General features: G+C 48.3%; 1 protein-coding gene across 9 annotated transcripts in view; it reads left to right on the top strand.

Moving 5' to 3' along the window:
• The window catches only part of Kiaa0319l (KIAA0319 like), a 91,396-nt gene extending 77,859 nt beyond the window's left edge, over nucleotides 1-13,537 (top strand). For 8 of the 9 annotated variants that reach the window (XM_027399303.2, XM_027399302.2, XM_027399301.2 and 5 more), the window contains 6 exons: nucleotides 198-357; nucleotides 4,796-4,938; nucleotides 5,570-5,692; nucleotides 6,103-6,193; nucleotides 7,217-7,308; nucleotides 10,448-11,573. In XM_027399303.2, coding sequence (XP_027255104.1) covers nucleotides 198-357; nucleotides 4,796-4,938; nucleotides 5,570-5,692; nucleotides 6,103-6,193; nucleotides 7,217-7,308; nucleotides 10,448-10,635 — 797 coding nt within the window. In that variant the 3' untranslated portion in view covers nucleotides 10,636-11,573. Of the gene's footprint in view, nucleotides 1-197; nucleotides 358-4,795; nucleotides 4,939-5,569; nucleotides 5,693-6,102; nucleotides 6,194-7,216; nucleotides 7,309-10,447; nucleotides 11,574-13,382 lie in introns of those variants that run through there. The other variant, XR_003482019.2, reaches the window with a different exon arrangement.
• Nucleotides 13,538-15,656: the final 2,119 nt, after the last annotated feature.

Below are 15,656 nucleotides of genomic sequence, written 5' to 3'. Positions count from 1 at the left end.
TTGTGCCCCACCCTGGAACTTGTGTGGCCATGGTGGAGAGCTGCCCAAGCCAGCTCCTGTTAGCTTTACCAGGCGCTCACTCATCCCACTTAGCATCTAACCCTCACCACTTCCCCTCCTGGGCCAAAGCAAACACAGTGACAGGTCTGTTTTAGCGCTCCACTTCTGAAGCCATGACTGATCCTTGTGTTTTCCAGATCCCAGGAAAAACAACCTGGTGGAGATCATCTTGGATGTTAACGTCAGCCAGCTGACAGAGAGGCTGAAGGGAATGTTCATCCGCCAGATCGGGGTCCTCCTGGGGGTGTTGGATTCCGACATCATTGTGCAGAAGATTCAGCCATACACAGAGCAGAGGTAGCTGGGCAATGAATGTGAGGAGAACAGGAAAGCCTGGGGGTCCTCGGGCTTCCCAGTAGAGCAGCAATAGGCTAGATGGTGAAGGAGCCACTTTGAGTCATCTTGCCAGTCAGGCCTCAGGCCCTGTAGTAGAAATTAAACAGGCTGTGGGAACAAGGTCAGAAGAGGTCCTCCGTGTTTATAAGCTGTAGTCTGAAAAGGGAGATGACATGTTATGTCCTCTCTGCACAGCAGGGGGCACATTGCATGGCCTTCAGGAAACAGCCAGGAGAGCCCAAAGATGTTCCAGAAATGAGTTTCCTTGCCCAGCATATGAGAGTTAAGAGATTGAGACGGGAGTAACATGAGCTGTGGCCCAGGGTGGGATGGCCCGGGCTGCTGGAAGGCTTTTGGTTTTGCAGTAAGTAGCCCCAGGATGTGGTCAAAGGGCAGGCCAGTGGAGGTGCAGAGAGTTGCATACAAAAGCACTCAAGTTACTTTGTTCTAAAAGCAAGGAAATCCCATTTTAGATTTGTCTTCAGGGAAAGGAGTCCTGTGGAGGCTAAAGAGGTTAGGGAGGAGCAGGTGGGAGCTTTGGGCTTGTTCCATAGCAAGGGAGAGTGCTTAGTTAGGGTGGGGAGGTGTGAGGAGCTGTGAGGCGCTGTGGAGGCAATGCTGTGCCTGGGTCAGGACCTTTGGAGACGAAGGTGAGCGAGGCTAGGCAGGCAATCCAGGCTCTGGACTAAGATTTAGGAAGGAAGAAGGAACTCACTTGACTATTGAATTTAGGGAGTTTTGTTTCTTCATGTCGCCTAAGGTGACTTTGAACCCCTGAATTTCCTGCCGCTAGACCTTCTGAGAGATAATATTATAGTTGATGTTTTGTTAGGGTTTCTATTGCTATGAAGAGACATCATGACCACTACAACTCTTATAAAGGAAAACATTGAATTGGGGCTGGCTTACCGTTTCAGAGGTTTAGTCCATGATCATGGACTACATGGCAGCATGCATGTAGAAAAGGAGCTGAGAGCTCTACATCTTGATCCACAGGCAGCAGAAGAGACTGTGCCACACTGAGTGTAGCCTGAGCAAAGCCACCCCACAGTGACACACTGCTTCCAACAAGGGCACACCTACTCCAGTAAAGTTACACCTTCTAGTAGTGCCACTCCCTGTGGGGGCCATGTTCTTTCAAGCCACCACATTTCACGCCCTGGTCCCCATAGACTTATAGCCATCTCATAATGCAAAAATGCATTCAGTCCAACTCCAATAGTCCCCATCATCTATAACAATCTCAACCTTATTTATTAGTCTAAAGTTGTAAAGTCTTTTCTGGCATTTCTGCCATCTTTTAATTGTAATCTCCTATAAAATCAAAATAAAAAAGCAGATCACTGGCACAAGATATACATACATTATCATTCCAAAATGTAGGGAAGAGAGCATAGTGAGGAAACACTGGGCCAAAGCGAGACTGAAAACCAGTTGGGCAAACTCCAGACTCTGCATCTCCATATCTGACGTCAGTGCTCTTCAGATCTGCAACTCCTTTCAGCTTTGTTGACTGCTACCCACTTCTTTCTCTTGGGCGGATTCCACTCCCTGTTAGCAGCTCTCCTCTGCACAAATCCCATGGCTCTGGCATCACTAACATCTTGGGGTCTCCATGGCAATCCAGGCACAAGCAATGTAATGAGTGTGCCTTCATAGCTTCCTATAGTGGCCTCTCTAGACCTCCACTCAGGGACACCCCTGACACATGCCTGGCCTTAGCAGCTCTCCTTAGTCATGGAGGAAGATTCCATAACCCCTTTTCTTCTAGCCTTGACTCTAAAGCCAGAACCACGTGGCTGAAGCTGCCAAGTTCTCCTGCTTGCTGTGACTCAAACATGGCTTCCTTGTTAAATTACAGCACCAGCTTTCTGCTTTGGGAAGTATCCTTCACTGCCCAAGCTTGGCTGTTCCAGGCTGGCCTTGCATTTAGAGATTCCCTAGCCTCTGCCTTCTGAGAGTTGGGATTAAAGGAATTCATCACCACACCTGGCTCTAAACTTTTAATTCCTTTTTACAAATTGGAAGCTTAGCTACGTGGGGTATTGTCATGAAGTCACCACTCCCTTTATTCCATTTCTTAATGTTTATCTCCTTGAACACAGGACTTAAGCTCCATTCCATTCCTGGTGCCCCCTTTGTCCTCAAATTGTACATTTTGTATTTTTCCTTGCTCAGTTTGCTCCCTTTCATTATTGAGTGACCACTAATAACCACACAAAAGAGTCAATACTAGGCTGTTTTGCAATTTCCTCTGTAAACAGAATTAATCCAAAACTCTTCAATTTAGCCTCAGGCAAACTTTTTTGGACAAGAGCAAACAGCAGCTGCATTCTTTGCCAAAATATCACAAGAACAGTCTCTAGGTCACATACTGACATTCTTCTCTGAAACCTTTTTTTTTAAAAAATATTTTATTGTTTTTATTTTATGTGCATTAGTGTTTTGCCTGCATGTACATCTGTGTGAGGGTGTCAGATCTTGGAATTACAGACAGTTGTGAGCTGCCATGTGGGTGCTAGGAATTGTACTTGGGTCCTCTGGAAAAAGAGTCAGTGCTCTTAATTGCTGGGCCATCTCTCCAGCCTGCCTCTGAAACTTCTTGAGCCAGGCGCCCACAGGTCAAGTCACTCTCAGCACTGTCTTCCATGCTCCTACCAGTATGTTCTATTAAGCCCCACTATTAGGTAGAAGCAACTGTGTGTCACACTGAGCATAGCTTTAGCAAAGGAGACTTCAACGCCCACCTCCACAGTGACACACTTCCTTCAACAAGGGCACCCTACTATAACACAGTCATACCTCCTAGTAGTGCCACTTGCTATGAAGGTCATTTTCTTTCAAACCACCACAGTTGGGAACATGGGAATGGAGAGAAAGAACCCACCAAAGCCTAGGAATCAAAGCCAGAAAGATGGATGAATGACACTGGGCATGTCAAAGGGGTAGGGTGATGGCAGAGCCCTGGAGTCCACAGCATTTAAGGGGAAAACAGGAAGAAATGGCAAACCTGGAAAGAGCCGCAGGGAGAGGATGGCTGGCAGCGAGGCATGACCTGGTGGTGGGGCTGCCAGCAGTGCAGTGAGAACACAAAATTAGCACAAGAGTGTGCTCTGCAGATTGCCAAAGACAGGACAATGTTAGTTTCTTTATAGAAATCTCTCTTCAGAAGCTGCTGCTGGGTGGAAAACAGAGACCGGATACAGATGTGCCTTTTAAAGATAGGCCACCCCTTTTGGTTACCTGGGGCAAAGTGCCAGTCTAGGGAACTGGGGTGTGGGACTCAGACAGCAGTGATGGTGCAGGTCCTGTTGTGTCTGTGTGGGGCACAGGGAGATGCAGCTGAGCTCAGGAGCAGCGGGGAGGGATGCTAACTTTGAGCAGCATTGGAGTCAGAGCTGAGGCCGAGGCATCAGAGACAGCAGTCACTCCAACTTCTCATGACAGTCACCTGGAGTTGTAGTGAGGCTCAGGCCTCATCCTAAGCCACTGTGACTCAAGTGGTGTGGGACTGGACCTCTGCAGTATGCAGGCTTCCAAGGAATCTGATACACAGTCGAGTGGGTCAGTGACATGTGGAGGACATTTTCCTTTCTTTTTTCATTTCTCGTATACATGCATGGGCTAGGAGTGTACTGCAGAAGCTGGAGGTATCGGATTCCCCTGGAGCTCAAGTTACAAGCTCAAGTTACAGAGAGTAGTGCGCTGCCTCCCAACGGTGCTTCGAGTCAAACTCCCTGGAAGAGCAGTCAGTGTACGCTCTCACCCAGTGAGCCATCTCTCCAGCCCCAGGGTTCTTTTCTTTAAACAAACAGAAAACAAACAACTCAACCACCAACAAAAAAAACTCTACTCAGTGCCCGAGTTCAGACAACGAGCAGAAAGCTAACACATTCTGGGCTTAGAATGACATCACTTGAGACCAGCAGCGCCACCATGTAGGGTCTGTCTTTTGCTTCACAGTAAGTTGTCTGACTTATGGGCAATCTTTCCAGCAGTTTACATAATGATGGGTCGTGCTTTAGTAGTAACCCAGCACAAACCCAGCTACACTGCTGGCATAGCTAGCAAAGCCCGGTAGCAGGGATAGGACTACAACCAACCCTCCTCTTCTCACCATCCTGCTGGCTCTTTGGATCAGCATCTCTGGTAGTCAGGGTATTTTTAAAGTGTAATCTTTAGGGTCCTATGCAACAAGGTGGGGCTCTGGACAAGTTAGTCGGCTCCTCTGGGCCCCCATGTTGTCCTCTGTAAAATGAAGGTCAGACAGAAAGCGTCTTTCTCACTGGCCTGCTGTGACAGTGTGTGTCACAGATCCAAGGTGCTTAGTGGATGAAGCTATGGCTTCCACTGTGGACTGCTCCTGCTCCAGCACACTCACTGTTGTCTGTCTCTGCAGCACCAAGATGTTATTTTTTGTTCAGAATGAGCCTCCTCACCAGCTCTTCAAAGGCCATGAGGTGGCAGCCATGCTCAAGAGCGAGCTGCGGAAGCAGAAGGCTGACTTCCTGATATTCAGAGCCCTGGAAATCAACACTGTCAGTGAGTCATGGGCAGCTGGGAGCAAAGCCCTACTGCAAGCAACCTTTCGCCCCGAGACTTTCACTCACCCCAGGGCCCACACACCCTGACTGTGCTCAGGGGAACTATGAGCCTGAGGAATAATTTTATTTCTGTTTATCCAACCCCGCCTCCAAATTCACCACCTCCCTCAGTTTTGAAAGCAGGCAGTATTAACAGAGCTGCTGACTCTGAGACCAAAGAACTGACTGACAGATAGTTGGCCTCCCTCACATTGCATGGCAATGGCATTTGCACAAGCACTGCTTCAGAATTAGCTGTAGTTAGACCCACTGTACAGCCTCTTCCTTAATGTTTTAATAGATACACATGGTATTTAGAAAATTTGGGTTCTTAAACATTTCAAAATTAGTCTGTAATATTTTACGTATTGCTTCTGGAATTGCATCACTCTGAAGAAGAGGCATGCAGGATTGAGGGCCACTAGTATAGACAGCAGAGGGGACTTGTGGGAGCTGTTTGACTAGGGTCTGGCACCTGCCTATCACATGAAGCCAACCTGAAACAAGGGAACTTCAGTTTTCATGAGTTCTGGAAGCTGGTTGTCCCCCTGGCTCTTTCTGACTTTCACCTCTTTCCTGCCACCCTTCAGCATGTCAGCTGAACTGTTCTGACCATGGCCACTGTGACTCATTCACCAAGCGCTGTGTCTGCGACCCGTTTTGGATGGAGAATTTCATCAAGGTGCAGCTGAGGGATGGAGACAGCAACTGTGGTGAGTGTGTGGCTTTGTGCCAGCCAGTGTGGCTTTGTGCCAGCCAGTGTGGCTTTGTGCCAGCGCAGAATGGCGGTGTGCTGCGGGGGTAGGTGTTGGTGCTCAGGGCAGATGAGCAGGCAGGAGAGCTCTGTATTTTGTTTGCAGAGGACTCTTCCTTCCTCCACACTGGGTCAGTGTCAGTAGAGGGTTCTGGAGCAGTCAGAGTGCCTGCATGCCTCGGCCTCATGGAAACCCACATTGATCATCTTAAAGTTGTCCCTGCACTCTGCACACTGCCCAGAGGACTGCTGGAGTGGGGCCTGGGACACAGGGACATTTCAGAAGATTGCAGGCTTCCACAGACCCTCCCCAGGGAACCAGGCACATTCTTTCCCATTGTGAAGCCACCACTTTGATTTTCTTTGCAGAATGGAGTGTACTGTATGTTATTATTGCCACCTTTGTCATTGTTGTTGCCTTGGGAATCCTGTCTTGGACTACTATCTGTTGTTGCAAGAGGTAAGATATGGGGTGGTAACTAGTATGAGTGGAGGAAAGAGAAGATGAATTCTCCTTTGGAGTCCGTTTGGCTCTGTGTCCCAGAACTTTTCCCTGAGGAGGTATCTGGCACCTTCCTGGTAGAATTACACTCAGCTCCCAGTCACTGTATTGGGGGTGTGGCAGTCCTGTGGCAGAAGCACCGCCCTCATTTAAGGGGCATCACTGCAGAGATTTGCAAGGTGGGGACCCCGGTGGTGTGACTGGGCTTATGTCCTTTGAAGTGCAATGACCCAACCTCACACCTAGACACACATTCTAACAGACGAGTTCAGGGTTGGTTGTTCTAATTTGTTTGTTTTTACTTGACAGCCTAACTGGCTGTATTATTGTATGATTACATTTATTGTATGTTTTTCATTGTTGAGCATGGTTTCAGTGGTAGAACACTTGCCTGGTATGTGCAAGACTTTTGTGTGTAGTGCTAGTAACTGAGTCACAAGTGTGATTCTGTGTGTGTCATAACATTCAGAAGGCATTATCCTTTTTTTTTCCTGGCACTCACTCTGGAGACCAGGCAGGCCTCGAACTCAGAGATCCACCTGCCTCTGCCTCCCAAGTGCTGGGATTAAAGGCATGCGCCACCAACACCTGGCCCATTATCTTTTTTTTTTTTTTTTTTTTAATACCTCCAACAGCCTTCTCCCAATCCACGGATAAGGAAACCAAGGCTTAACAGAATCACCTGAGAGGCTGGGGCTGCCTTATTTAAAGCTTAGAAAGACAGCCCATCAGCAGGGCTGCGCCACTTCCCTCCCACACCCTCCAGCCATGCTGTTGCTTTCTGTGCTTTCTCATCAGCTGTCCTTACTGCCTCAGTGTTGTTAAGCCCACCCCAAGGTGGTCACAGCTCCCTTGTCTTTCTCGGGGTACCCTCTGCTCTGGCTGAGCAATGAGGAGAGGTACCGTGCACCAGGCAGCCCCGGCACTCCTGAGCCTCACAGACCTCCTTCCTGAGTGGAGATGGGTGTTTGTGTTTTTTAGGCAAAAAGGAAAACCCAAGAGGAAAAGCAGATACAAGATCCTGGATGCTACGGACCAGGAAAGCCTGGAGCTGAAGCCGACCTCCCGAGCAGGTAGGACTCTGGGCGCTGGTGCCGAGGGGCCGGACTGGGCACCAGCCGCCATGTTCTTTTCACCCTGTGCTCCCTCACCTGCTCATCTCAGGTATGCTTCTTGCTCAGTGGCCCTGTGGTCACTGTCAGGGGCCTCAATCTCTTGAACCTAAGCAGTCAGTCTGCCCCTTCAGGCAGACGGCAGATCATAACCTCCTGCCCAATTCCTCTCTATTGTTAAGCAGATCCCCAGCTGCCTTCAGTCTTATGGCTGGTGCTGGGTGGTCAGGTGCCTCCCACTAGGGCTCCTGCTCCATAGGCCCTTCCTGAACTGAGTGTGGGGCCAGAAGAGTTAAGGTGCACCATGGGCCTCCCTCCGTTGGGCTTCTTCATTAGATGAGGTTCCCTCATGAGGGCCACAGGTCATCTTCTGCAGGGGTTGTTCTCCCATGTAAGCTATTTCTAAACTGTTTACAGAAAGTATTTACTAAACACCCTCTGCTTATATAAGCTTTGTGTTAGGAGAGGCTGTGGTGGAGGCAGGCCTAAGAGTTCTGCCCTCAGAGAAGACACAGCTGCAGGGAATGAGTGTTCACAAGCAACGGGGCTCTGCACCTAGGCAGCTCTATTGTGAGCATTGGGCTGGATGAGAGCCTAGGTTACCAGAGCAGCGGTCGCAAGACTCTCCCCAAAACAATGTGTACAGCTAACTTCCACAGAGTGGCCAGCGGGGCCCCCATCACTTTCTTCCTGACCATGTTTCCTGACCGTGCTCTTCCTGGCTTGGTTACATGGCCTCTGTGTCTGTTTACTTTCAGGGAACATCCATCTTGTTCATCTCCAATCTTTTCTCATCAGGTTCTTCATGTTCAGGAAGTTATTTCTCATCCCCGTTGTTTAGCCTCCCCAAATCACACAACTACACAGAATGATAAAGTCTCAATAAAGAGCAAAGGCACCGGCCACCAATTCTGACAACGCGCATCCAACTCCAGGACCCACGTAGTTGAAGAAGCATGTGTGCATGCTTACAGTCACACACTCAGAGCAGGGAAGGAGGGAAGTAGAAAGGGAAGAAAGGAGATACGGTTTAAAAATTTAAAAAAAGTTAGTAAAGCTGGTGTGAAGGATGAGTAGCAGCAGACCGGGCAAGAGCACTGCAGACAGAGGCAGTGTGGTGAGGGAGGCTTCACTGCTTGGAGAGGCAGAGGGCTTTCAGGGAGGTGGACAAAAGCTATATACGCTAGCCAGGTGAGCCACAGTGAGTGACACAAGGCTGGATAGATGAGCAGGTGTTTGCTGAGGTTCCCTCTTAAGAGCAGTGGGTTGTCTTAAATGGGGTAAGGGCTGGGTGGTACCAAGATATGGTGTCTCGAAAATGCTGTTAAGTACAGTGAGTTTAGCAGGCTAAAGGGAGAAGTTGCAGGTAGGGAGACTGGCCTGAGGAGGTGGCGACAGTACACAGAGGAGCAGGTAGTCCAGGCTGATCCTAGCTGTTGACAGAATCAGGACAGCTGTCACCAGAACTATTAGACAAGAGAAAAATGACACTGAACCTAGCAGAATGGTCAGGACTGAAAGATGGGATTTTATTTGCCAGTAAGGATCAGAACCTCAAAAGTGGGTCACAGCCCTAAAGAGGCCCAGGCCTCCAAGTTGGGCTGCAGAGAGGAAGAGCTGTCATAAAAGTCATGACTTCAGAGACCCTAGCAGCCGCCTGCAGGGCTGGCAGATGGAGGTGACTGCAAGAGGTAGGGGTGAGGAAACATGCCTGTGGGTTTTGAAGCCATTGTCACAAATGAGTCCTGGATAGAGGGCCAGGACTCAAACCAGACCGAATACAGGGAAGGGGTTGGGGGTGAAATTCCTAGGAGTGGGGAGTGTCAAGAAGGGGGTAGCTGCTTCTGAGAACAGGGGTGAGGTGCTACCCTTGGCAGGGCAGAGCCCAGAGTCTGACAGTAGCAGGTTTAGATCTGCTTTTGTTTTGTTCCTTCTATTATAGTAGGCTGGACCAAATGAAATTCTGACCTTTTTTTTTTTTTTTTGGAGACAGGGTGTCTCTGTGTAGCTTTGGAGCCTGTCCTGAACTTGCTCTGGTCTACACCTCTGCCTCCTGAGTGCTGGACTTAAAGGTGTGCACCACCACCGCCTGGCCAAAATTACTTTTTACTATCCACAAAAGTGGCAGTTCTCTGTGGCTCACCTAATTCATCAAAATTGGAAATACAGCATGTGGAGTCTCTATAAGGGAACATGCCCAACATGCGCCTCACCGTCCCTTTGCACTACCATGCAGGCAGAGCCCAGGTTCAGAGTGCAATGGGGTCGGAGTGCAAATGGTGCACGTGCTGGGTTGCTTTGCCCGTACTTCTTACAGCAGATCTGCACCTAGTCATTAACTGACAGGAACCAGTTATACTGCTTGTCACTGAGACTTGTGGAGGACACACACGCACACGCACACACACCTCTACTGAGTGCAGGCTCAGAGAACTGTTGTGTCCCATTGGTGTGTGTGTTCAGTTTCTACTGGGTGAGATACATGAACAAGAGCTGTGGTAGACAGATGCTGGGTGAGAGATGCAGCTGCACAGCCAGGGAGGAGCAAAGGCCCAGGACCTTTGCTGTAGGAAAGAGAGGAGGCCGTGTAGGGTACAAGGAAATGAATGCTCTTAAGGTCTCCGGTAGAGGGGCTGTGGGAGAAGGGACAGCATTTATGGGGAAAAGCAGGGCCTTCCATTGCCACTGTTCTCACCACACTAGAGAGGCCATGTTGCTGGTGCCCTTCCGTGGCTCTGCTGTACTAGTGTTGAGGCTCTGGATGTGACTATGGGCATATCCCAGGGCTGTACCCCCTGGAATGGTGGGTGGGCCTCAAGTGCAGATGGTCAGGGTGACAGCTGTCAGGCTGGCCACCAATCCTTTCAAGATGCCATCTGAGTGAGAGTCTCACAGTGTAGCTCTCTAGGGATGTAAGCACTATCTGAAGGAGAACAGAACACCACTGGGTCACACCAGCTGAAGCTCAGATGTCGGAGTCCAAGTCTCATTTCTAGGCTTTGCTCTCTGGACTCCTGTCTCTCTTCAGGTAGAGATGCGGATGGGCTGTGACTCAGGCCTCAGGAGGACTTTGCTGACACTGGGCTTGTCTTCTTGGCAGGCAGCAAACAGAAAGGCCCCATGCTGAGCAGCAGTTTGATGCACTCGGAGTCGGAGCTGGACAGCGATGATGCAATCTTCACATGGCCAGACCGGGAGAAAGGCAAACTCCTGCACGGTCAGAATGGGTCTGTGCCGAATGGGCAAACACCACTGAAGACCAGGAGCCCACGGGAGGAGATCTTATAGCCCCTGGGTCTGTCTCATCAAACTGGGCCTCAGTGCCAGGGGCCAGAGCACCTCTAGGTTGGTTCCTGACCTGCTGGGTCTGAGGGCAGCTGCTCTCCCAGCATGTGCTGGTCACTCCATCCCAACAGCCCCCTGCAGAGCTGCTGGTACTTGAATCTACAGATACTTTATAGGAACCCTGACTGAAGCTGTGAATGAAGAGGTTTCCTCTATAAACCTATGTGATAGGCCCCCAATATCCTCATCTCAGGGCCTCACTTTTTGCACACACCTCCCTGCCTGAGTGAGAGCAGACACAGCCAGCCCCTTAGCCTCTTCTCTGCTGTTAGAGCAGTCCAGCTGAGTCCAGAACCGAGTGCCACCAGCCTAGCTTTCGGCATAGTCTTTGTTTGCTCTCTGGGACAGTGTGCTCTGCCTTCCCAGGCCAAGAGAAATCCCTGCCCACTACTGATGCTGCCTGGCCCCTCAGCTCAAGAGCTGGCTTGTGTGCTGACTGTATCAGGGATGTAGGGGGCTGCTAGGGATGACCAGCACCTGCTTCCAGGCTCAGGCCACCCCTCATTCTCCCAGAGGAGATAGCCACAGACAGACTGGAACTCTGTGGCATTTGAGTGCATGTGTGTGACTGCCCCACTGTGGTCCCTTCCATGTCCCTCCATCCATGTCTTTTCTGTGTCCTTTGCACGCGTGAGTGCTTGAGTGTATGTGTACTTGTTCCTTATAGGTCTCTCGGTTGCTCTCAAGGCAACTCTAACTTGGGGACTTTCAGCTCCTTGAAAGACTATTAAATCCCTCTGGCCCTGTCACCAGTTCCTCAACCATGGTGTTGGGCAGTTGAGGAAGTGGAGTTTCAGGGAGAGTGACTTTTTAAAAAGGACTTACAATTTCTACTACTGCACTATCTGTTGTGAGATAATTAAACATGCTATTTAATTGTGTGCCTGGTTACAAGGTTGTGCTATTCATGCTACCCCCATGACCTGCATTGCAGGGCCCACGACTGGGGTAACCTGTGAGGTCATCATCTTAAAACCTTTAGCACACTGGCTGGTGGTACAGGGCCCCAGCCTGCCATATGAGTGCTGGCTGGCCAAAGATGCTCTTTGATTTTGACCTGTGGTTACACAAAAATGACTTCTGGCCACTTGTGACCAACCTGAGGAGCACATAGTATCCTAAGTTCTAGGATGTATTAAGAATTTTGGCGCAGTATCTCAGCACTTCAAGAATACCAAAATGAATGTATTTTTGTTAACACCCAGTAGATAGACAGAAATGATAACCAGATGTTCACACTTGGCTGTTAGCTTGTCAGTCTCTTGTGCCCTGGCTGGCCCTGCTAGCTGTTCTCAGATGGTATGGGGTAGAGTCACTTGTCAGTTATGATACATTGAGATGTGCATCCCAGCCTCTCTCTGGGGTAGGACTTCTGTCTAACCTACTAGGTGTCAACAAATAATCCTTTTTGTATGAACTCTAAAGTACTGGCTAAGAAGAGGTAAGCATGGTTATGTGAGATCATTCTATAGGAGAATGCTTGTAACTTTTAGAGTTTAAGTCAGGTTGTTCCATGTTGTAAATTTCTTGAGAAAACCCCTAAAGTGTCAGGACAAAATCTATAGCAATTTATAAACCAGCTAAGGGAGATTATTTTAACCAACCAATCAGAAAGCAGGAATAGAACCAGGTGCAGTGGTGTCATGCCTGTAATTCCAGCATTGAGAGGGCTGAGGTAAGCTTGCTATAAGTTTGAGGCCAGGCTGGGGCACGGAGACCTTGCTTCAAAGAGAAATGAACTGGAAGAGATGGTTCAGTATTTAGAGCACTTGCTGCTGCTCTTACAGAGGACTGCAGTTGGAATCCCAACTGCCACATTGGGTGGCTTTCCTATGATTCCAACTCCAAAGGGACACACCTTTAAAAACAAAAACACAAGGCAGGACTAGGGTGGAAAAACAGTTATTAAAACTACAGGAGTGTAAGCAAAAATTATTACCATAACTAGTCATGGTAACACAGCACTAGTGAGAATGAAGGATTGCTGAGAATGAGGCCAATCCAGGCTATATGGTGAATTTCAGACCTGCCTTGAAGTGAGGCTCTGTTTATGCTCCTGATACTGCCTGCCCCATACCACCATTAATAATGGTAAATTTCTATTTACAGGAGGCACTTAAAATATAACAAAGATTGAAAATATAAAATATTTTGTTTCCTATTAATAAAATCTCTACCATTTGCTTTCTCCAAAGGAGTTACTACCAACAAACTAAAACACAAAAGAATTAAGACTTCCCTAAATATTGAGAATATGTGAGACTGATGGCAATGGTTAATTAGCATGTCTTGAAGTTACTGTCAGCAGTAGGCTGGTGGTGTGGTGGTGGTCTGTAATGTCTACAGCTCCCTCCTCCTAGAGCTGCTGCTTCCCAGAAGTCCATCTCCCAATAGTTCTCAACAGCAATCAAGAGATGCCTGGAGGTCATGATCTTCAATGGCAGTACACAGCTTGGTTTTGTTCTTTTTCCAAAAAAGACTACCAGACAGACAGCCATGGGGCAGCTGCTCAGTCATATACCATAAATTTGACAGCAAGTGAACACACTATCCATCCAGCAATTTAAGGCAACAGGGGGCTGGAGATATGGCTTCAGAAGTCAAGAGCACCAACTACTTTCAGAAGACCCAGGTTCGATATCCAGCATACACATGGTGACTCACCACTGTCTTTAATTCTACTGTTCCAGAAGCTCCAGTGCCACTTTCTAACGATCTTGGATGCCAGTCACACATGGTGCACAGACAGAAGACCCATACACACCTATATATTAAACATGATGGATGTGGGGGCATACCCCTTAAAAAGTCAGAATGAATAAAACTTAACAAGTGGAAACAAAAACTCATAGAAACATGTGAAAATATGAGTTATACATATTCAAAATACACACACACACAAACTCATTTCACCTTATTGTGTAAATACTTTTAAGGATAACTCAAAAGCAGGAGGGTCAGAAGTTCAAGGTCATCCTTAGCAACATACCAACATCAAGGCCAACCTAAGAGGGAGTGGGGGGAAGGGAGGATTTCTCGTGGAGAAATGTTCAAAGAGTACACTTAGAGAGTGTAACCGTTGAGAAAACTGTACTCCGAAATAGCCAATACTATGAAAACAACAAACCCAATAACATTTATTAGCATTCTGAAACCCTAACTGCAATACAGTAAGTGTAGAGAGATCAAAGAAGTAGAAGAGTATAAATCTTAGCAGGAAAGTTAAGGTCCACTAAACCAACAGGGGTTAACAAGTATGCGTGGTATGAAGAGGCACAGCATGCTGGGAGCACCACAGGATGCCTGTAATCCCAGGACTGACAGCAGGAGCAGCGAGATCATGAGTTCCAGGCCAGTTTAACTGTAGCAAGCCCTTTTAAAAAACATAATGGAGGGGCTGGAGAGATGGCTCAGAGGTTAAGAGCACTGACTGCTCTTAACTGTTCAATTCCCAGCAACCACATGGTGGCTCACAACCATCCGTTATAAGATCTGGTGCCCTCTTCTGGAAGCAGAGTGTTGTATGCATAATAAATAAAAAAAAATCTTAAAAACAAAACAAAACATAATGGAGGGCTAGAAAGATGGCTTCATGTTAAAGGCTAGGCTCACAACCAAAAGTATAAAAATGTACTTTTTAATAAAAATGTGTATTTGTATGAGCCTGTATATGTGCCACATGTGTACAAGAGAGTCAGTGGAAACCAGAAGGGGCCATTAGATTCTTGGAACTGGAGTTATAGGTGGCTGAGCCACTGTATGGATGCTACATACTGACCTGGGTTCTCTTCAGGAGCAGGAGGTGCTCTTGACAGCCTGACTCACCTTTCTCCAGCCCCTGTATCATTCATTTTAAATAGGCAGAAGGGGGCAGGTGAGAAGGTATAAGCCAAATTCCTGGAACAAATTATGGTGCAAAGAGATACCCAATGTCATGAAGTTGTCCTCCGTATGTGCTATAACATGCTTTGTGGCCCCTGCCCCAGTCTTAGGCGCCTCAGTCAGGGAACTCTAGCTAGGGGGTGGTGAAGGAAAGAAGAAAACACAGCTATGTACAGTGAAGTTGTGATGGGGGGAGGGGTCCTAGGAGAAGGTTTAGCTAATCTCAGCGGGAGGTCTCTGCAGGTGAAGTCTCAGGCTCTAAGCATCTGGGAACAAAAAGCTGCAGTGTCTTTGCTCACACTTATCAATAATCCATGAACATTCATACTGGGATTCTTGAGAAAAGTTTTGCTGTATCTCTGAGACTGGCCCATATAGGTTAATGGCTGTGGCATTGGTCTTTAGAGTCCTTGACAGGCCACACCATGTAAAATTATACATTCCCTCAGGATTTCATTCACTCAGGGCTTCCCCTGCTCTCCACACTACTACCCCAAATACAATAATAAAAAATTTAAACAGGCTGGGTGGTGGTGGCGCACCCCTTTGAACCAGCACTCGGGAGACAGAGGCAGGTGGATCTCCATGAGTTCAAGGCCAGCCTGGTCTGAAGGGACCAGCTCCACATTTCGGCAGCCATAACAGCTTGTCTGACCTTGTCCTAGTCACTAGAAAGTCAGATCCCTGCCTCGTGGCAAGGAACCAATCAGAAATTACCTGGTGGAGCTATGCTTTACGGCTCTGGCTCTGGGTGTGCTTTACAGACAAGCGCACAGCAATGATGCGCAAAGCATAGCAACCACCCTGGGAGGGCCTATGGGCCATAACAACCAATTGGCAATCAACACAGGGCAAGTCCCCCAAGCCTGGAGGCACACCAATCCTGAGTCTCTGCGTAACCCTAAACACTCCCCTTACGCTGCCCTACAAGATCTCTCTGCAGCCGGTTGGAGCTGTCTTTGCTAGCCCTCCGCCATGGCGGGTGGGTGAAAGACCTGAGCTAACATGGGGTTAGCTCGTTAAACAACAATAAAGCCTCATACAGTTTGCAAGTTTTCAAATCTGCCTGGTGATTGGGGTGA

Source organism: Cricetulus griseus, chromosome 2, assembly GCF_003668045.3.
Source record: "Cricetulus griseus strain 17A/GY chromosome 2, alternate assembly CriGri-PICRH-1.0, whole genome shotgun sequence".
Taxonomy (NCBI): Eukaryota; Metazoa; Chordata; class Mammalia; order Rodentia; family Cricetidae; genus Cricetulus; species Cricetulus griseus.
This window is presented reverse-complemented; position numbering and strand designations above follow the sequence as displayed.